This window comes from Lycorma delicatula, chromosome 3 (assembly GCF_047948215.1).
Source record: "Lycorma delicatula isolate Av1 chromosome 3, ASM4794821v1, whole genome shotgun sequence".
In the NCBI taxonomy this organism is placed as follows: Eukaryota; Metazoa; Arthropoda; class Insecta; order Hemiptera; family Fulgoridae; genus Lycorma; species Lycorma delicatula.
Window position 1 is genome coordinate 165,567,928 of NC_134457.1, and position 22,068 is coordinate 165,589,995.

A 22,068-nucleotide genomic window follows, 5' to 3' on the forward strand; every position below is an offset into this window, starting at 1 on the left:
ATATAGAACATTGTGTGGGTGTGTGTGTGTGTTAGACCGCTTGACACGGATGGGAAAGGTATGACTCATAAGGTCCTTACACTTTTAAAAACCGAACTACTCGTTCATGAAGACCAATTCTATGAGTTGTGGTGGGGGTCGCAAGCTTGTGGGGTGTTATGACGAATCAAACGTCGTTTTTGTTACATAGTTAATCATTGTTTACGTATGCTTTAATTATCTCAGTAAAGTATTTAAAAAAGAAATTTATCTACTTTTACCTCACCAGTTAGTTTGTAAGATATATCCATAACTACTTCGTTTATCTGAAAGCAATTTGAGGTTAGTAACGACATTTGTCACAGAATTGAATATGCATACATATTGTAAATTAAATTATATCCTTTATTTTAGAATGAGGTATTTTAATCTCGCCATTGATAAAACTTTAAGAGTTCTATATTAATCAATTTTTTTTTTAATTAGTAAATTGAATTAAAAAAATTGTTTGGAAATTCATTTCAGAGGTCTGCAATTCAGCATAGTTGATTAATTTTATTCAGTCTAAAAACGTTTTATTTTTGAATTCTCTTAATTGCTTTTTGATGAAGCCAGAACAAAATTAATTTTATGTTATAAATAAAATCTTTCATCATGATGATTATGGGTTTGATCATGATCAGAGTTTGCGTTCTTCTCACAACATGAAATTCATTTCTCAGGTTAAAAATTTTAATTTCTTAAATGTTGTAAGATAGCCAGAATTGGACATTAGCCTGAAGTTGAAGTAGTAAAATAAATTGTGTTTATTTGTTTAATTATAGTCTTATTTATTGGTTTATTTTATTTTGTCATTATGACAATGATATAACTTCTAGAATATTAGCAATTATTATGATTGATTCATTTTCAAATGCACAAATTGATTTTTCCAAAATTTTTTTATTGTAAATTTCATATCATTGGAACCTGTTCAGATGTTTGTTTAATGTGCTGTGTGAGAAGAAGTTTCATGTTATGATTAATATCTTTGTATGTCAGTTCTATTTTTTAGAACACATTCTCATATAATAATATACTTGTACATTTATGTTGATAACATCTTGTCAGACCAAGGCTGTGCAAGACATTAAACAATTGTTAGCCTAATATAATTTAAACATAAACCAAATGTGTTACAAATTAAACCTTACGAATAAACACTAATATTGTTAATAAATAAATATTTTTAATCTCACAATGTCAAAAACACACCCAATGATACACCAAATCAATAGACACAGTTGAAACTGAAACAGACTTTCAATCATATTTGAAATTTATGTCTTCTTAACTCAAGAACCAGCCACCATAATATCAGGATTACAACAGCAACATAAATTATTGAAATTGGCTGAACAACATTATAACATATATCTTTAAAATGCTATATTTAATAAATTTGATTTGATTTAATTTGTTAAAAAATTGATAGTTTATACAACTTCTACATATGCTCCAGTGACCCCGCTTTTGCCTGCTGCATTAATTTTTTTATATTTGAAATTGTTATTTATCAATTAAGGAATTTTTTAATCAATTTAGATACATTATGTTAAGAACTTTTACATGCAAAGTAATATCCTTTATACTACAAGAGAAGCAAATTTTATGTAACAACTTATTTATTATTTGAATAATATTGTGTATATCAAAATATAGTTTTTCCATTGTACTTGGCATTTATTTGTGGCTATATAATTGTTTTCTATTTGTGTAGTTTTATTTTAGTTCTGACGAATCATCAGTTTACACATATGGAGAAGGAATGGATCAGCGTCCAGATACATTATTGAATGGCAAACAGAAGCCTGCTGTAGATTGGTCTAGATATGGATTATATAATGAACAGCAACAGGATCCAACTTGGAGAAACTTATCTGGAGTCGGAGGTGATTATGGCACTGGTGGCCACCAACCAGCCGATGTTAGTGAACTGTTTGCAGGTGAACAGGTAATAAATATTTATTTATATTAACTGCATGCAATAGTAACCCTAATTTTTAATCTTTATTGTTGTAGAGTTACACTATTTATATTTTTTCTGCTGAAGTTTTTTCATTAGAAAAACTTTAGTTTTGAAAAAGAGAATATCATATATAAAAAAAAGGCAGAATATAGACAAATAAAAGAAATTTTATTAATTATATGCATGGTTATCACTACCGCTTTATTGTTTAATGAAATTCAAATCAGTGAACGCACTTAAGCAGTTAGAAGGCATTCTATATTTTTTATGTTTTTAAAGGTACAACATATACTACCAATATTTGTTATAAACAGCAGGTAGTAATTAATTTTTGTTATCCCTTCTCTTTTAATTTAAATAAGGTGTCCCCCTGGTAGATTCTACCTCCAAATTCAGAAACTTATGTTTATTTTTTTATTTTGTGTAGTAATACTTTTCAGTAGTACTATTATTGGTAATTATATACAATTAGGGACTGATATCCAATTTTGATGAAATTTGGGATATACCTTATTTAGGACTTAAATTATTCATCAGGATTGCTTTCCACCCAAGTTATGTCGCTCGTAAGTTACACAGTACTGTCATCAAAAATGTCATAATTCAGCACTGTGCAAGTATTCTGACTAAATATTTTGGTTAAGTTTATTAATTAAGTTAAAAATGAGATTAGATTCATTTATGACTAAATTAAGTACAATATTACAGTATTTATGTTGTAAAAAACTTTAACTGAAATTTAATTAAGTTTAGGCTAGGTTAGGTAACTAACGATATCTTGTACTGAACTTCATATGATATCAACATAACCTAACATTCGCTTCGGTCGCTAACCTCACCTAATTAACCATAAATATTAAGTTTGCAGATTGTTAGGCTGAGTTTATAATTATATTCAATAATCAATTATTTAGTCTGAAAATTATATATATTACACTTGTATGTAAATAGTAGTTAAATAGTCGGTTTGAAATCGTTTGTCAGTTGCAAAGGCAGTACTAGAGGTTTTTGACCTTCAATTGCTGGAATCTTTATGTACTGTAATATTATTTATTGGTTTCCTACATGCACTGGCTGTTGTTTGATTAATTGTATTTTTATATCTAGGAAGTTAGTAGTTCTATTATTTTATAGTAAATTATACCATAAGTAAATTTTAGTTTTTCATTAAAAAAAAAATTTCATTTATTTAATATTCTGTTAATAAAACTAACATAATTTAGGAGGTATAAAGGAGTTGTAAAATATCAGAATTTAATTTACATATATAACTCTTTAATAGGAAATTGTGATTTGTCCTTTGTTTTATTACTTTTCATTGATTTTTATTTACTCAAAGTTCTGTATTTATGAATTGGAGAACAAGATTATGCTGTAAAACACAATTTACAAAAATTTGCATACTTAAAATTTACACGTAGTTGGCCACTCATCAACATCACTAGATACTGTGGAAAAAGTAGAAACAAAAATAAATTAAAAGGCCTTTACTAACCTACTTTATATTTTCCGAAATAAAAACTAGGTCAATGGGTCATTTATTAAAACACCCGGTGATTAATCTTTAGAAAGAAATATCTAAGGTAAAAACTAAAGGGGAGAAAAGTTAAAATTATGTATGAAGCAATAATTAGAGAGTAGAGTATAGGAAAAAAAAATATTACTTCAGTACAGAAAGCATTGTAGATACAGATCAAACCATCTAGTCATTTTTCACTGATGATAAAAACCATCGTTATTAATAACTGCATCATCTCCACTTTGTTTATGTTAAAATATTATTAGTGTGCATAGTAGAAAACTGTAAACTTTCAAATCAGTTATTTTTCTTGTTGAAATGCTTTTACTATTGATAAATCTTGAAGAAATTTCTTAAACAGATTAACTTAGTCGCTTTACTGATTTTTAGTTTTATTAATTCAAGATAGATTGACATAACTACTTGTGATTTCTTTTGTGAAATAATGTTTAAGTATTTGTTATGTAATTATTTTGAGATTAGCAAATAAATTTGTTGTTTTTTGGCGTGTTTTTTTCCAGAATACTCAACCTTGGTGGAAATCACAGTTCTTCATATCTCAGCCAATTCTGTTTGGTGTATGGGATGGAGTGTTTACATCATGTCTGATCAATGTTTTTGGAGTTATAGTTTTTCTGAGATCAGGTTGGATTGTAGCAGAAGCCGGTGTACTAAATGCTGTACTTATGGTACTTGCTACAGGTTCGTCTTCACATTTTTAATAAGTTTATTATGAGCATTGTAGTTCTATTATTGCTTAAGATTTTCTTACCTATTTTTTCCACAATAGTTTTCTGCTAAAGAATATTGCCTTTGAATATTATCAGTAAATATGTTTTTTTATTTTCTCTTCTTGGGTTGTTGCTCAGATTTTTTGTTTATTTTTTTTGTCTTTTATTTACAACTTATAAAACAAAAAGATAAACTTTGTGCATGTTTCAGTACATTCTGAATTAGAGCCACCTAATTCTTGTACATTATTGTAATAACTCATTTTTTCTACATGTAAACCCCTTTCTTCATTTGTATTTACCTTTATTCTTCTTTCAATTTAACTAAGTTTACCAAATCTAAAAAAATGTTTCAACTCAGACGTTTTTGCATTTTACAGTAATTTTCCCAGAAACCTCTCAAGATACAATCCTAAAATCTTTTTTTAATTGGTCAATTGGTTAATTAGTCAACTGGTATACAGTTGACTAATTTTGCCATATAAACTTTGTCCCAAAAATTTTAGTGTAGCACTTTTCATTTTAGAATATAGGTTAAAATGTTTTATTAACTGTAACTGAACAGAAAAGCAATTTTGTGTGAAAACATAAGTCCTATTCTTATATGAAATGTTGTCTTTATTTTTACCAGTAGAATGAATTCCTTAGTTATCTATTTTCTCATGAGACCCTGTAGTATGTGCTCAGATCCTGTAGAGAAGAATGAAGTAAGTAAGCACTTGTTGGGTAAGCATTGCCTGATCAATTTTGTGGTGTAATATTATTCAATAACATGTTAATCTCAGTAAAGGAGGTAATGAACCATATCAATGTTCACTTTCCTTTCACCAGTAGTATAAAATGCTTGTTATTCTTTAGATTGGATTAGCAATTTTCAGAAGAACTTATGTTAAATCAATTACAACCAATTAATTGCCATCTAATAGATAATTATTTAATCTTATTGTCTGCACCTAACAGACAGTATTGGGAAGACAGAATTGAGAATTGGTGTCATTTTCTGAAATCATTTCCACATTTTATGAAAATGTATATTTTTTCCTTCTAAGAAATAGATTGATTAATATTCCAACCCTTCAATGTCGAAAATGATTCAAATCAAATTAACCGTTTCTTAGCTACTTTTAGCAGTGGAGGTTGATCTTACATAAAACAGAAGGCACATCTGAAAATTAAACATCTTTCTTTTTTTCTATGTTGCAGGAAAAAATTATTCTTTCAGATTCAGCTGCATCTTAGTAATAGTAATGTTCTAAAATAATGAGGTCTTTATCATGCATGTTTATCAGTTACTCATGATAATTAACGGTCTCATTATATATGTAATTGAAGTAACCTTGTGTATGATTTACAATAATAAACAGTTTAGTAGTTTAGAAAGAATTTTTTTTTTTTCATTTTGAAGCAGTATTTAAAAACTTGCTCTTGTAAAACTTTATTCTTTTACTTATTAAAAAAGTTTTCTGAGTATTGTAGATTACAAGAAAAGTTCTTTGCCCATCCCTCTTTTCTATAGCATTTCAATAATTTAAATTACAGATCACCTTTTTCAGTTTTAGTACATTTGTCTTATTATATGTATCCAGTACTTGTTATGTTAAACGTTACTGTTATTTGATCACGGGTTATTATTTTTTAACATCATAAAATTACATTAAGTGAATAAGAAGGTACATAAGAAAATTAGGATAGTATTAATTTTATATTATCATAATTTTTAATTTCTTGTATTCTTAACAGTGGGAATCGCATTGATCTCTGTACTATCTGCAGTTGGCATTTGTGAGAGATGTAGAATGGAAAGTGGAGGAGTTTACTTTTTGCTTGCTCATGTCCTTGGCTCACGTCTTGGTGCAGCTGTTGGACTTCTATATGTCTTCGGACAGGTATCTATATATTTTCAAAGAACTTCAATTTTTGAATATTTTCATATAATAAATATTAACATGAAGGTGGAGAAATACATGAGAATGTGTGAAAGAATTAATTGACCGTAAACAGTGAAAGTCTTCATGAGTGTAAACCCTTTAATTTTAAACAAATATTTTATTAAGTGTGAAGAAACTTATACAAGCAAGGTAGTTAAATCAAAACATACTCAGTTAACAGTTGAACAAACACATGCAAAAAGTTTAATTATACTCTGCCATGTATTTGCGACTCGACCGGGATATTGAGAGACTAACAATTAAAAATGTTTATATAAATATGATTTATTATTCTAAGAACATAGGAAATAAATAATAATATAATAGTGAATAAATTGCATACAAAATACTATTTTAAATAAGGACAGGATTTGTTTAAAGGTAATTAAATCATGAAAACCAGAATACAGTTCAGTTGACTAAAGATGTTATATAACCATTAATATTATGTAAGGTATTGTAGTGACTGCTAATGTTAACTCCTAATATTGCATTAACAACAAGATAAGGTTAGACAAGTCTAAAGTTTATTCAGTTCTATTCTCCGTACATATCTTTGCTGTTTACAATGAAACTACCTTACACTTTAATTTATTTACTGTCACTTTCACTATTGTCTTCCAATAACTCACTGAACAACTTTCTGCATTCACCCACTGTCCACTCTGAAACGCTTGTGACGTACATTTCACTCGTTTTATTATACGCAGACTGATAACACTGTCTCACAATCGTATCGAACACAGTCGTCTCACAGCACTTGCTTATCTTGATTAATATTGACTTGATGGTTCTGAAGTATTTATATCCTCGACCTGCAAAACCAGAACCCTATTGAAGCGTGAGAATTCTAATCATCCACACCATTAGATTTTTCAATGAATCCTATTCCAATCTGGTTACTTCTTATCGAACAACAGCTGTTGGAGGTGTGTCATTGACATTATTACAAAGAACAGATTATTAAATGGACCTGTTAGCCTTAGAAAAGGATCCCTTTTAGTTCCTTTCTGGATTCCTTTCATTGTTATTTTCTCATACTTTCTTCTTAATTAGAAGTAATCCATTACCCAGGTCCGTTATACTGGTCTTGTAACAATACATTCACTGCATCATTTCTTATGTCTTAGGGTCATTTAATAATTTAATTCTTTTTACAATAAAACTTGTGTAGAATCAAATTTTAACCAATTTTATATCTTTCAATTTAGATAAAATTAATTCAAAAGCAATTGATTGTTAGATGGAAGAAAAGTTTTGTAAGGTTAACTTTATTTAGTTAATGGTAATGATAAGTAAATTAAGAGATACGTGAAGAAACTCACATATAAATAAATCTATATAAAGTATTTATCAACTTTATTTTTAGAAAATATCTAATCTTTATGAATGTTATTAATTTGATTTTTAATTTGTAAACACAATTTAATTAATAGATTTTATTGTTAAAATTTTGTTCATTGTATTATTTACAGATTTAAAATAAATTTAATTTGATTTTCATACGTATACATATAAATACAGTGTTAATATTCATGCACAAGCACATGTTCATATTTTCATTTGTAAAATGTTTCATGTGATTTTCTTGGAAGGACAATAATCTGATTGATTACATCTGCAATCATCATGAATGAGAGGTTTTACTTCTTTTTTTTTAAATTGAACATTGTATACCTTTCTTTTTATACTTTTTCTTGTATTCTGATTCTACTGTGTATTTCTAGTTATTCTGATTATATATACTTGTGTATTCATGTGCGCACACACACACACACACACAGTGAAACTTATATAAATGAATTCCTCCCAACTTAAAACCATGAAAGTTTTACAATTCTCACCTTCTTGTAATAAGATCTTATATTAGAATATTTCAAACTGTCAGCAATGTGAGCAACTAATAGGAAAACAAGTCAGTAAAAATAATTTGTTTTTTTTAACAACGATTATAAAATTACACTGTATTGAAATCAGACTGTTTCTAGTTTTTGTTTTTGCTTTATGTTTTTGGGTCTCACATTTCTATATATTCAGATGGGTTTCTGTTGTTGATTTATAGAAGACTAAGTGGCTTACTGCATTAGTCATATGCACATCAGATTTAAATATTAGTTTATTTTACTATAAAAGGATTGAGATTTCATGCATATTAAAAATCAGAACATTTTTGTAAAAGAAATATGATTTCTATCATAAACCAAAAAATGACATGAATTATTAAATGCAGTACATTAATTGGTAGCACATCAGAGAAGCAAAGAAATATACTAAAATTGATAAAAAAATGTGTGTTGTGTATGAACTTTTAATTTATTTTTGAAAATAGTGACAAGGCAGTGATAGTATTTGATAACAAGTATTGTTAAGAATTTGGACAAGTTTCATTCAGCAACAGACATCCATCTAGGATTATAATAGTGTATTGAATCAGTCAAAGATGGCTTAGTTGTTAAGGAACTATTGGTATAAAAAAAAAAGATAATCAAGTTTTCAGATTGTAAAGTGTTTGAATTTTCATTTAGAAAATTAATCTTGTTTAATAAAAAAAATATGTCAAAAACTAACCACAAATTTCATTCTGTTAGTTTATTTTATAAAATTTTTTTTTAATTTTCAGTTTCTTTAATGGTTTGTTGAGTGTGTATAATGCACCAAAATAGTGACTGAACCAAACTTTTACACCACTAAATAGATATTGATCAGAATTCACTGAATGAAATATATACAAAATATTCAAAACGAAGAAAATATTTTTTATTTGTTTAAATAAACTCCTTAAGTTGATATTGAACAAATAAAACATTTTTTATTTATTTTTTCATAAAACCCTGATTTTTAGGGGAAAAAACACTATTTTCTTCCTTCGCTATAATTACTGGAGTCTTGATCATACAAGGAATTCATTTATTCTTAAGAGACTAAATGAAATGAATATATGGGCCAATTTTTGTTGCTCCATACTTATTGCTCTTTATTAGACTATTTGATCCAAAGATAAAACTCTCCCATTTAACCAGGTCTCATATTGTTTTAGTATGTCAATGATACGCATCATTTTTTCATTCTCATTATTCTGGTCATCACATTTAATAGGCAAAGAAGAAAATGGAAATAAAGAAAGCAGTACATGTCTTGTTACTTGCCATGTTTCTTTTAGGATCAATCTAGTACTTTTATAATTATTTTTCCACTTATAATATAAATTTATTAATAGTGTTGTAATGCCTTATATGATCAACTTTATTGTTTTTTTTTTCTTTATAGGCTGTTGGTTGTGCACTGTTTGTTCTTGGATTTGGTGAATCAGTAGCTGAACTTTTCAACTTAGGTTCAAACCGTTGGGTGCAACGAGCTTTTGGCAGTGCAGCTATTCTGTTATTGGGAATTATCAATGTGGCAGGAGTTAAGTGGGTGGTTAAATTACAGTTTATATTGCTGTTAATTTTGCTTCTTGCTGGGCTTGATTTTGCAGTCGGATCATTTATACATACAGAAAGAAGTGAGTGTTATATGAAAATTGATGATATTTGAATTATTATTTATTTTGTCTTGGCCTCATACTATTTTCCAGATGTATTAGTTATTTGAAGCCAGGGAGTACTTTATTTGCTTACGATTGGCCTACTTCAACAAACTGAACATTTTTATTACACACATATAATTTCATTTTAATTAATTACACTTTCACATCTCTTGCACCATTCTATGGAAGATTATCAAAGTACTTAAAATATTGTTTTCAAATATTAATTAACCTAGGTATTTTACTGTTGCAGGACTGTTTATTTTTTAAACAGAGAATACAATAACAACTTTTTTTTTTAATTTATGAAAATTTCATGGGCTTTGATGGCTTATAATTAAGAGAAACTTATATTTTTTTTCAAAGATGAGGTTAGCTTCCATTACTGAAAAAATATAAAATTATTCTGTAAATACTGTTGTTTATTTTTGTTTTTGAAAATTGAAAAAGAGGAAGAAAGACTCGCCAGATTTTTAGCTAGTGTAGAAAGAGAGGAACATTTTGCAATTGTATCTAGGCCCACTGGGAGTTTTACTCGTGCATTATTTCCTGAAGAAATGTAGAAGGTACGACTTTGGACTCCGGTGATGAAAGCGAAGAGGTAAATGAAGGAGTACATGAATTACCAGGTGAGCAAGATGACTTTGTCAATATCAATATTGGTATTACATATGAAGATGATTTTGATGACATAGAATGTATTCCGTTAAAAGAACAGCAATCTGCAATTATTGTAACCAGGCAAAACGAAAATGCTCTGGGACTTGTACCCAAATCAAAGTGCGCAGGCTCAAATGCCCAATAGAAATATTTTGTGGATGTGTGGCCCAAAGTGAAGAAGCCAAGTCTCCTGTTGAGGCATGGAACCTTTTTTCCCTGATGAAACAATCAAAGACATAAAGGCTACACAAATATTGATATAAACGCAAACAAACAAAAGTTTACTAGAGAACGAGACCGCAAAACAACAAATCCAATTGAGATAAGAGCTGTTATTGGTATCCTGCATATGGTAGGGGTAATGCATAGCAGGAATCTAATTCTAGAACTATGGGCCACTGATGGGACCGGTGTAGAATTTTTCAGATGCGTCATGTCACTAAGCCGATTCAAACTTTTATTGAGATGTATCAGGTTTGACGACATCACGACGCAAGAAGATAGAAAGTTAATTGATAAATTGGCTCCTATTAGAGATTTGATTAATGACTTTGTCGAGTTATGTAAGAAACATTTCATTGTAAGTGAATTTGTAACTTTCGATGAAATACTGGAATCGTTCCGCAGTCGATGCTCTTTCAGGCAGTATATGAGAAAGAAGCCCGCCAAGTACGGGATCAAAGTTTATGCAATAGCTTGTGCAAAAACATTTTATACCGCCAATTTAGAGGTATATATAGGGAAACAACTTGAAGGACCTTTTATTGTAGATAACTCAGGCAAAGAAGTTGTTCTGAGAATGACTGAACCGGTTTCCGGTTCGGGTAGAAATGCGACTGTTGACAACTTTTTCACATCCATACCTCTTTGTGAAGAACTTTTGAAAGATCATCGCTTGACACTCGTTGGAACAGTAAGGAAAAACAAACGTGAAATACCAATCGCTTTCATCGATACCAAACAACGTCCTGTAGGAAGTTCATGTTTTGCTTTTAAGAAGGACTACACAACGGTTTCATTTAAAGCAAAGAACAAAGATCTAATCCTGCTGTCATCAATGCATATCACCAATACTGTAGATACAACTGAGAATTCTTGCTCTTATAGAAAGCCAGAAATTAATTTGTTCTACAATTCAAGCAAAGAAGGAGTGGACACAGTGACAAATATAAGGAAAGCTATTCAACTGCCAGAGTCTGTAATCGATGGTCGATGAGGCTGTTTTATACCCTTCTCGATATTGGATGTTTGAATGGTTACATCGTTCTGAAAAAGAATGTAAACCAGACTATCTTTAGAAGAAAATTTATTCAAGAGCTGCCTTTCGCCTTGTGCAGAAACTGAAACTAAAAAATGAAACTACGGATGTGTGAGATTCTGGGTATCAGCAAACAAGTAGATCAACAACGTGAACCACCACCAGATGTAGTCACTTCGGGGCGATGCTTCCTTTGCAGCTATAAGAAAAATCAGCCGTCGAAGACAAGGTGTGTTCAGTGCAAACTTTTCATTTGCCAAGAGCATTCTGCAGTACAGTGTACCAAGTGTGCTGATTCCAGAGATGAAGATGAAGAAATACCGGTAGACAGTGATTCATCTGTCTAAGCTTTTGTAAGGCTTTGCTTTTGGCCAACCTAGCCACAAATGACAATCAAAACAATTAATTGAGGCTGGCTTTATTTATGTTTTTAAGTATTTTCCTTTTACAATATATTTTACCTGTAGTTTTTCCACAATGATATTTCCATGTGTAAGCAATGTTCTTGAATGTACGCCTTAACTTTTTTTTATATCAAGTATATTTCAACTTTTAGCAACATTTACAATTACAAATTTTGTATTTCCTGATAATTATTATTTTTGAATAATTGTTTTAAATCATATAATTTACACTTGCATTTGTAATAAATAAGATTTCTTATACTATTTTCGTACGTAGTGTTTACATACTTTTGTATAAAATATGTTTATTTCATATAATAATTGTAAACATAATTTTTCACAATAACTAAATAATATATACATTTTATAATATAAAAAACCTTTTTTTATGTTATACTGTTTGTGTTAAACATATATCTGGATTTTTATAAAAGTTTGATTATAAAAATAAACATTTTCTTTACATTTTGTACATTATTGCGTAACCCGGACGAAACCTCCGTTGAGCGAGAGTTGGCGATTCAAATTTTAAGCGACCGATAGAGGGTTAAAGCCATATTCTTCATGATTTTTTTTATATTTTGTAGAAAAAGTTCCTTTGTTGGTCCCAAGATTTTTTTAAACAAAAAAATACATTGTCTGTTAAAATGATTTAATTTTTTTTTTATCATTACGTAGAATTGAATTATTATAGCCAATATATATTTACATTAAAATCCTAGAAAATTATTTGGAAAACTTAGGATAAAAAATATTTTTATTCTGCATTTAAATAACCTTAAGCCATGCTTGGTAATGAGTAATGGTAATAACAATTACCATGCTTGGTAATGAGTCTCTTTGCATCATTTTCTCCATTCTTTTTCTTATTTTTATCAAGACCAGGTTTTTCATCTTTGCATTTCTTCTCAATAATAATTTATTCATTCAGGTAATGGTTTTCTGAAAGAATGGTTTGTTTTAAATGAATTGGTTCTTTTAATTTAGCATCAACTTCTAAAAGTCAAAATTTGAAGAATAAAAAAAGTTTTTCAAGTCTGTTATATATTTTTTTTTTACATTATTTTATAATCCATTATTTATTTTTTAATGGTTATTCATATTAAAGTAGTCATATTTTTATATAAAACAAAGTATGTTAAAAAAAAATTCAAATTTTTACAGCTATAAAGTAAAATGTTTATTGGATTAACTGTTGTATAAAGCATGTTCTTTAAAAGTTGCGGGCTAATAACAATCTTCAGAATTACAGTACCATTTGCTGTAGCAGGTTATTATTTGTAATCATTAAGCTTCGACAGCTGGAGTAAATATACGAGGTCTGTAAATAAAGTAATGAGACTGGTTAAGAAAAACTTTTTATTTACAATCCAATTATACAGGACTCTATCACCTTCTAAATAGTTCCCTTGTGAAGCCATGCAATGCTTCAGATGGTTTTCCCACTCTTCATAGCAGTGTTGGAACTTAGAAACCGGGATATCGTTCAGATGGTCAGTTACATTTTTTTTTTTATGTTTTCTATTGTTCCAAAATGGTGTCCTCCAAAGTGGTGAATTGGAAGTGTGCTACTCCTTGCTCTGGCGTTTTGTTTCTGGTCGTACTCAAATATCCAAGACTCATTACCAATAATAACATTTCTAGAAAATCAGGACAGTTTCAATTCACCCTAGATCACAGCACACTTCCACAAAATGTTGTTTTTCTGTTCAACAGAGGTATTTTGGGACCAATTTTCCCCATTTTTTTTTTTTTTTCATTCTAATTCGTTTGTCAAAATTTGATGGACTGTGGTATGGTTCAAATTCAATTGTTCTGCAATCATTCTGACAGTTAATTGCCAGTCATACCTTATCAAGTCTCTGATTCGCTCAACATTGTCATCACTTTTTGACGTTAGCAGACTTCCAGAGCGTGGATCATCTGCAACTGATCCCCGGCCATCTGAAAATGCTTTAAACAACCTGAAAACTTGGCTCATGACAGGGCATTATCTCCATATGCCCTTTTCAATTTTGAAAACGTTTCAGTAGCATTGTCAACAAGTTTAACACAAAACTTGATTGCACAGCATTGCTCGTAATCTGTATTACTCATTTTTGTAGCGCACAACAAAAACTCGTTTCACGAAAAGTTTGTTTACATCTCACATGGCAACAATAAACAAAAATATTAATACCTAATATAAATCAGATCTGCATATATTTACTATTAACTTTACAGTGTTGCTACTTTAGCTGCCAACAAAATAAGCTAGTCTCATTTTTTTTTTTATTTACAGTCCTTGTAAGTAACGATCTGTTATTGGATTTTTAATATAATGAGAATAAGATATTTTTCTGAAAAACATAATGTAGAATGGATTTATGGCTATGATGTTGAAACAAAGCTACAATCATTTTAGTAGTTGACATAAGGATCACTTCGGCCAAAAGAAGTTCATGTGAATTAAGTCAGACTTTAAAGTGGTTTTTAAAATACTTTATTATAGAGGAGAAAAGAAAATTATGATTATAGAGCTGCATGCCTTCCTGAAAACATATTTCAGAAATTAAGAAAGTGGAATCTTTATATTGCCAGTGAAGGGAAAATCAGGAAAAAAAATTAAATTAATATTTTTAATTTGTAGACAGTTTCATATAGTATGGTATTAAGTCAATGGTATGATTTTCAACAAAAAAAAAAAATTTGCCAAGAAATTAAAAAAAGTGTGTATTTGTTCTAGAAAGGCAATAAATTTTAATAATTAATCCATAAGATAATAATCAGTAATTCATTAAAAAACTTTCCTTGTTTGTTACAATCTTTAAATTATAATATTTGACTGTAATTTCAAAACAAATAATGCAGAATTTTATAATTTATATGTGGAGATAGAAATGATCATTGGTTAAATAAACAGAGCATACAAGAAAGTTAAGGAGAATTTTGTGGTAGATAAATTAAAATCTAATAATGTGTTAAACAAAGATGGTACACCAATTTATAATTCAGAAGAAAAGGTCAATAGGTGGCTGGAACATATTGAAGCGTTATACGGATGAAATGAATTAGAAACTGGTGAAGAGGAGGTCGAAGAGGATAAAAAGGGAGAAACAATACTGAGATCTGATTTAAGAGAGCATTAAAAGATTTGAATGGCAAAAGGCTCCTGGGATAGACAAGATACCTGCAGAATTATTGTGCAATGCAAGTGAGGAAGCAATAGATGGATTATACAACTGATGTGTAATGTTTATAAAAAAAGGATATTTCCATCAGACTTCAAAAAGAGTGTTATTGTCATGATACCAAAGAAAGCAGGAACAGATAAATGTGAAGAATACAGAACAATTAGCTTAACTACTAGTGCATAAAAAATCTTAATTACAATTCTGTACAGAATAACTGAGAGAAGAATGGAAGAAGTGTTAGGAGAAGACCAATTTGGTTTCAGGAAAAGTATAGGGTCAAGGGAAGCAATTTTTGGCCTCAGATTAATAGTAGAAAGAAGATTAAAGAAAAACAAATCAACATACTTGGCATTTATAGACTTAGAAAAGGCATTTGATAACATAGACTGGAATAAAATGTTGAGCATTTTAATAAATGTAGGGTTCAAGTATAGAGATAGAAGAACAATTGCTAACATTTACAGGAACCAAACTGCAGTAGTAATAATCGAAAAACATAAGAAGGAAGCTGTAATAAAAAAGGGAGTCCGACAAAGATGTTCCCTATCCCCATTACTTTTTAATCTTTACATAGAACTAGCAGTTAATAATGTTAAAGAACAATTTAGATTTGGAGTAACGGTGCAAGGTAAAAAGATAATGATGTTACGATGATATAGTAATTCTTACTGAGAGTAAAAAAGATTTAGAAGAAACATTGAATGACATGGATGAAGTCCTACGTAAGAACTACCATATGAAAATAAACAACAACAAAACGAAAATAATGAAATGTACTACAAATAATGTAGATTGACCACTGATTATGAAAATAGGAAGAGAAAAGATTACGAAGGTAGAAGAATTTTGTTATTTGGGAAGTAGAATTATTAAAGATGGACAAAGTAGGAGTGTTATAAAATGCCGAATAGCACAGGCGAAACAAGCTTTCAGTCAGAAATATAATTTGCTTACATCAAAAATTAATTTAAATGTCAGGAAAACATTTTTGAAAATATATGTTTGGAGTGTAGCTTTATATGAAAGTGAAAATTGGACGATCGGAGTACTTAAGAAGAAATGATGAGAAGCTTTTGAAATGTGGTGCCATACAAGAATGTTAAAAATCAGATGGGTGGATAAAGTGACAAATGAAGAGGTGTTGCAGCAAATTGAAGAAAGAAGCATTTAGAAAATTTTAGTTAAAAGAAGAAACAGACTTATAGGCCACGTATTAAGGCATCCTGGAACAGTCACTTTAATATTGGATGGACAGGTAGAAGGAAAAAATTGTGCAGACAGGCAACATTTGGAATATGTAATACAAATTGTTACGGATGTAGGATGTAGAGGGTATACTGAAATGAATAGACTAGCAAGAGATAGGGAATCTTGGAGAGTTGCATCAAACCAGTCAAATGACTGAAGAAAAAAAGGGAATTAAATTTTTTTTCTTTTTCTGAATTCCTTTATTTACTTACTATCACCTTCTACAATGAAGCTATAAGCATGTCGTATGACTGACCATCACGTGAAAGGGGACCACCCTATGGTAATGCTCAATTAATACAAAAACAGTAGCATAACATAACAAACATAGTGATGACATAAATAATATAACTTTGATAGTGCCTTTGAATGTCCATTCAAATATCCAGTCAACATTGACATTAAAACAACAAAATAATAACAACTTTAAATAGAAACAGTAAACAAAACAGTAACTTTGAAATAGCCAAGAAACAATAATTGTAAGCACCAAGTCGCCAAACCGGATCATTTTCAACAAGGTCAAGCACACAGACCCTTTTTAGTCTCCTAACATCCATGCTGTTGTCTAGCAGATTCAAAGCGACTTGATTTATATGCTTATCCAATCTGGACACATCTTGAAACTAGATGTCTAACTTCGGAACGTATGGAACACCATTTCTTATCACAGTCGCAGTAACCCCATGCACTCTTCCATCAGGGTGGTTGGTTGTGTATACTGAACAGCCCCTAATTCTCAAATAGTTCCTATCAGTAAAATGAGTTGCCGAAATAAGAATGACATCTAGCAGCTCACAGAAAATCAGTGTCTACAGTTTCTCCCTGCGATTCATTACACCATTGATGCTCCATACAGCAAGTTTCAGGTAATTCCTTATCAACAAAATTTAGAAATCATTGTTAGCAGACCCAGGAGGTTCCCAATCTGTTGAACCAACAACTTAATGTTACTCGCTAGCTTCTCAAATCTATCCAGTGCAACAAAGCCTTATCGATTCCCGCCACTGCCTCAGCAGAGGATCTGGGATGCAAACTCCAATAAATATTGCCAGTGTCACAGTTACTGTTATTTGCATTACTATTGGCCCGTTGACCTAAACTCTGGAAATCATGGCCTAGGTCGTACAACTTGTTGCTTGGACCTCACAGAAGATGCTTTAGAGCATAACTCATCCTCCTCTTCTCTTTCCTTTCAAGGATCTCCTTATAAACCCTGCAACCTTTATAATTTGCAGGATGATCCTGATAGCATAAAGCACAAATTGCCAGTGTGCTGCTCCTATCTACAGGCAATTAGTGGTACTGTGTCTCCCTGCACACTTCACAGAGCGATACGGCCTCATGCAGTTATTTTTGTCTGACCATGCACCAACCCTGAAGTTCCCTTTGGTGTTTCAAACCTAACGCAACAGTTTGCTCTGTACTTTATCCTGAACACCTCCTATTATTCTTAGGTTACAGATTTATGAAAAAGTCACTAGTGGCTCCTTTGTTACTTGGTGGTGTGCATTTACGATGCTCCAAACCTTGTACCCCTGAATCTCAGTCTCATGTTGTATCTCCTGCTGCAACTGGGATCGAAGATTCTTGAGCATAACCCGAAACGCCCTCTCATCACACCTCATGAAGGTATGCCCTATCAGATTATTTTTGCGAATAACACAAATTATTTTTTTGTAGCTTTCAATACCCTTCAACAGCAGCCAAAGTTGTTTATTGTTTATTATTCTCACAGTGCATTCTGCTTTGTTAACCATCAATTCCAACAACTTGTATAGCTTCATGATATCCGAAATACCATACAATACTATTGGAGGTGGCTTAACCTCTTCCTTTTGTGGAGCAGCACCGACAGTCTCCTCCACCGGCAAACCTCAAATCTATTCAAGAGAGGTATGTCAACCCCAGGAGTTGTGTCAGCTACTGGCAATGTGCGTAAAACCGGCACCATTTACCATGCCGGAGGGACTGGATTCAAGTTCATAATATCAGAGTCACTGCTATTACCCAAAGAAAGATATATTTTCAACGATCTCATCCCTTATTAATTTTCCCTGCGACAACTTCCATGGATCCCAGTTGGAGTAATTGAATGGGCCACGTTTTCTATTCATCAACATGTTGTTGTCTACCACCTCGAAGCTGCTGTCCACTGAGTGGTTGCTATATGAAACAGCTGAAAACTGGTCCATAGCAACGCCGTGACTGCTAGGTTATGTAGCCTAGCCTTGGCCTATAATAAAAATAACTAAAATAAAGACTTGTAAATAAAGAAAAACGAAAACCTGAGGAAAACAAACACTTTACACAACTGACAGAATAAAGTAAACTCAAACACACAACAGAAAAAAAAATAACTTGAGCGACTTATAGATCCAAACATTAAAAAAAAATTAAACATAATTTTTAATTATTTGCTTTTTTTATTTTATTACTAATAGTAATTTAAAAATGAAAGGGTGAAGTTCAACACCATATACTACAAAGTTCAAGGTGAAGTTCATAATATCAAGTGCATTATGAAATATATCTTCTTTAAGAAAAGATTCAATTCAATTATCTACATTAAATTTTAACTTTGAAATTAAAATAAAATTAAACGAAATCCTTTGATTGAAATTTTTAATGCTATTTGCTTGAATCAAATTAATGATTTAAATTTATTATGGATAACATAAGTTCCATTTTTTATACATGGTAGAATTATGGCCTTCCATATTTAAGCCTTCGTAATATTCAGGTTAAATATAACAAAAAGAAAATGTAAATTACTGTATAATAATCAAAGAGGAGTTACATGATGTTTGTTGTAACATCCTCTAGAAGAAATAGGAGCAATTAATGACTAAAAAATATAATTTATTACTTAATTTTTTCTTAAATAAGTTGCACAAACATTGATGATTCTGAATGAACCAGGCAACTGTTAATTTTTAACCAATTATTATGTTATTTTATAAAATTATTATTATTATGTTACAGTTTAATTTTAACACATCTACTTCATAATCGTCTCTTCTTAATCAGACTTCAGTACTCAGTGATTTCAATTAGTTCTGATTAGTCCAGGCCACTCATTTAGTAATAGGGTATTTTTTACAATTATTGGAAAAAATATCAAAATTTAAGTATAAAAATAACTTTCTTTTGAATCATTTATACCTGCTTTTTAAAAACCAGTGTTTTGGTACCCCATAACACTAAAACTTACTCATTTACTGAAAATGAATTGAGGAATTATTCATTTTCTATAAATAATTCATTTACTTTGCAAAAAATGTTGCATTTTTATCTGTGGAGTCTTGTATCACTATTGAAAGAATAAAAAACGTAAGTTTCAATTTCATTTTTGTTAAATTGAATATTGTGGTCCCTTCAAATCTAGATTAATTTTTAAAAACAATTGAAAAATAATTTAACATCAAAGTAATATTATAATTTTATCGTAGTACATTAGTAAAATAAATTCATATCTTATTTTACTTTCAGAATTTGGTTTTGATGGCTGGTTTACTGGAAAGTTGGTAGAGAATGCTTTGCCTTCTTATTCTGATGGTAATAATTGGTTTACAGTATTTGGTGTATTTTTCCCTACAATTACTGGTATAATGGCTGGTATTAACATGAGTGGTGATTTACATCATCCTGCTACTGATATACCAAATGGGACTCTCATCGCTGTTGCTACAGCGTAAGTAACACATCTTACATAATGTTAAAATTATGTTAAATCTTTTTTTTTTTACACTATATTTTTTAATGGAAAGTAAATTATAATCTAAAGATAACATAAGTTCCATTTTTAAATAACTATTTTTTTATTTTTTTTTAATAAGAATTGCTTGAATTTTAACAATAAATTTCTTTTATAAGGGCTGGCTGAAATGTAATGGACAGTCACTCATAACTCAGAATGAAAAGAGATAGTCAAATGAAACAAATGTGGCATTTAAAGTGCATTTTATTTGCTACAGAAAATTACATTTATTTTTCCACATATTCACTATTTACAACTATACATTTCTCGCCATAGTGAACCAGTTTTTCTTATTCTACTAATGAAGAATGCTGACAGTTTTTCCTTGATCCATGTTCTTACTGTGCCCTTCATTTGATCATCTGTGGTGAAATAGGTACCATTAATATTACTCTTTTAAGTGCGGAAGTCATCTCCTTTGACACAATGATATTTCAGAAGAGATAATTATCAATTATTTATGTAGTATAGAAAGGAATTTTCTTAACATTCCTTTCATTGTTTTTTTTTTCTATGAGTTTACTTGCACACATCACAAACAGATTTTATAGTAGCCCAGCTGTGCAATAATGTGTCCTACATGTTATTTCATTATGCCTATCTGGGTGGCAATGTGTTGTGGAAATGACTGTAGTATGTGTTGTCTAAATGACTGTAGTATTACAGTCATTTTGAATCAATTCTTCACTTTCTTTAGATGCTTCTCATTAGTCATAGTAACTGGTCTATTTCACTGCAGAGTTCATTCTGTATATTCACTTTACCAGCTATGCATGAAATTCTGTTGCCCACCTTGTCTCAGTACATCAATCAACAGTTTTATTACCATAAACGGCTTTTGAACAATGATGACTGTTAACTAGTGTTCATTTTTCCTCTTTTAAAAATGCTGTGTTTTACATTTTGTTCTCATTTCGTTTCATTGTGTATTACAATTCAGCGTCTCTTGTATGTTATTATTTATTTATTTATATATCTTTCAATAATTAATCTTTTAATTTTAAAATTGTATTTTATTGAATATTATATTGTGTATATTTAGAACTTTACCATTTTATTTTATTATTCTTAATGAGAAAAGTAAAAACAATGTAGTATCATTTAAATTTAAGGTCCTGATTATTGTACTCCTAACATGCTTTCTAGATATAATTTTATGAAATATTAAAGAAGTTTCTCTTCAAGTTGAACTTTTTTAAGCACCGAAAACATTTTTTTTATTTCTGGAAACACTTTGAAAAATATTGCAAAATTATCTTAAATAAGAGACAGAGTCTACTTATGTACTTCAATTTAATATGTAAATTAAGTGAAAAATTATTACTTTATATCTTAAATGTTATAACAAAGATAGTGTTAAAAGTTGCTGTATAGAATCTTCTGTGTTTAAAATGATAAAGGTTTTTTTATATGTATATTTCTTTTCTTTAACCCAGATTTGGTCAACCTTACTTTAGCCCTGCAAGCAATCAACTGTATAGGATAAATCTAACACTTCATAAGCTGTTGTTATTTGCCTTTTAATGTCACTTTTAATTGGAAAATTACCTAATTATTAATTGTTCTTTGTTTGAAAGTTGTTTAACTACAGTTTACTTAATTTTGTATTTTTAATAATAAAATTAAAAAATTGGATTTATGAGTTTTTTATGATTATGTATTTTAATTACCAAAACTACCCTTTTATACTTTCTATGCATATTTCTACACTCCATTCGACTGCATTTCTCGTCAAATCTAGTGCCTCTTGTTAGCTGGTGAAATCTTCTTTTGGGTATCCCAGCACTAGTAATACTCTAGTATTACTAGTGTGATACTAGTGTATACTAGTAATAGTAATACTCTAGTACTGCACCATCATTTTTCCACATTTC

General features: G+C 30.0%; 1 protein-coding gene across 4 annotated transcripts in view; it reads left to right on the forward strand.

The window, feature by feature from the left end:
- Positions 1 to 113: 113 nt before the first annotated feature.
- Positions 114 to 22,068, forward strand: part of LOC142322166 (solute carrier family 12 member 8) — a 79,829-nt gene continuing 57,874 nt past the window's right edge. For 3 of the 4 annotated variants that reach the window (XM_075360931.1, XM_075360932.1, XM_075360929.1), the window contains exons 1-6: positions 114 to 321; positions 1,739 to 1,972; positions 4,028 to 4,208; positions 5,978 to 6,123; positions 9,433 to 9,667; positions 19,927 to 20,128. In XM_075360931.1, the coding sequence (XP_075217046.1) occupies positions 1,787 to 1,972; positions 4,028 to 4,208; positions 5,978 to 6,123; positions 9,433 to 9,667; positions 19,927 to 20,128 (950 nt within the window). In that variant the 5' untranslated portion in view covers positions 114 to 321; positions 1,739 to 1,786. The remainder of the gene's footprint in view (positions 322 to 1,738; positions 1,973 to 4,027; positions 4,209 to 5,977; positions 6,124 to 9,432; positions 9,668 to 19,926; positions 20,129 to 22,068) is intronic. The other variant, XM_075360930.1, reaches the window with a different exon arrangement.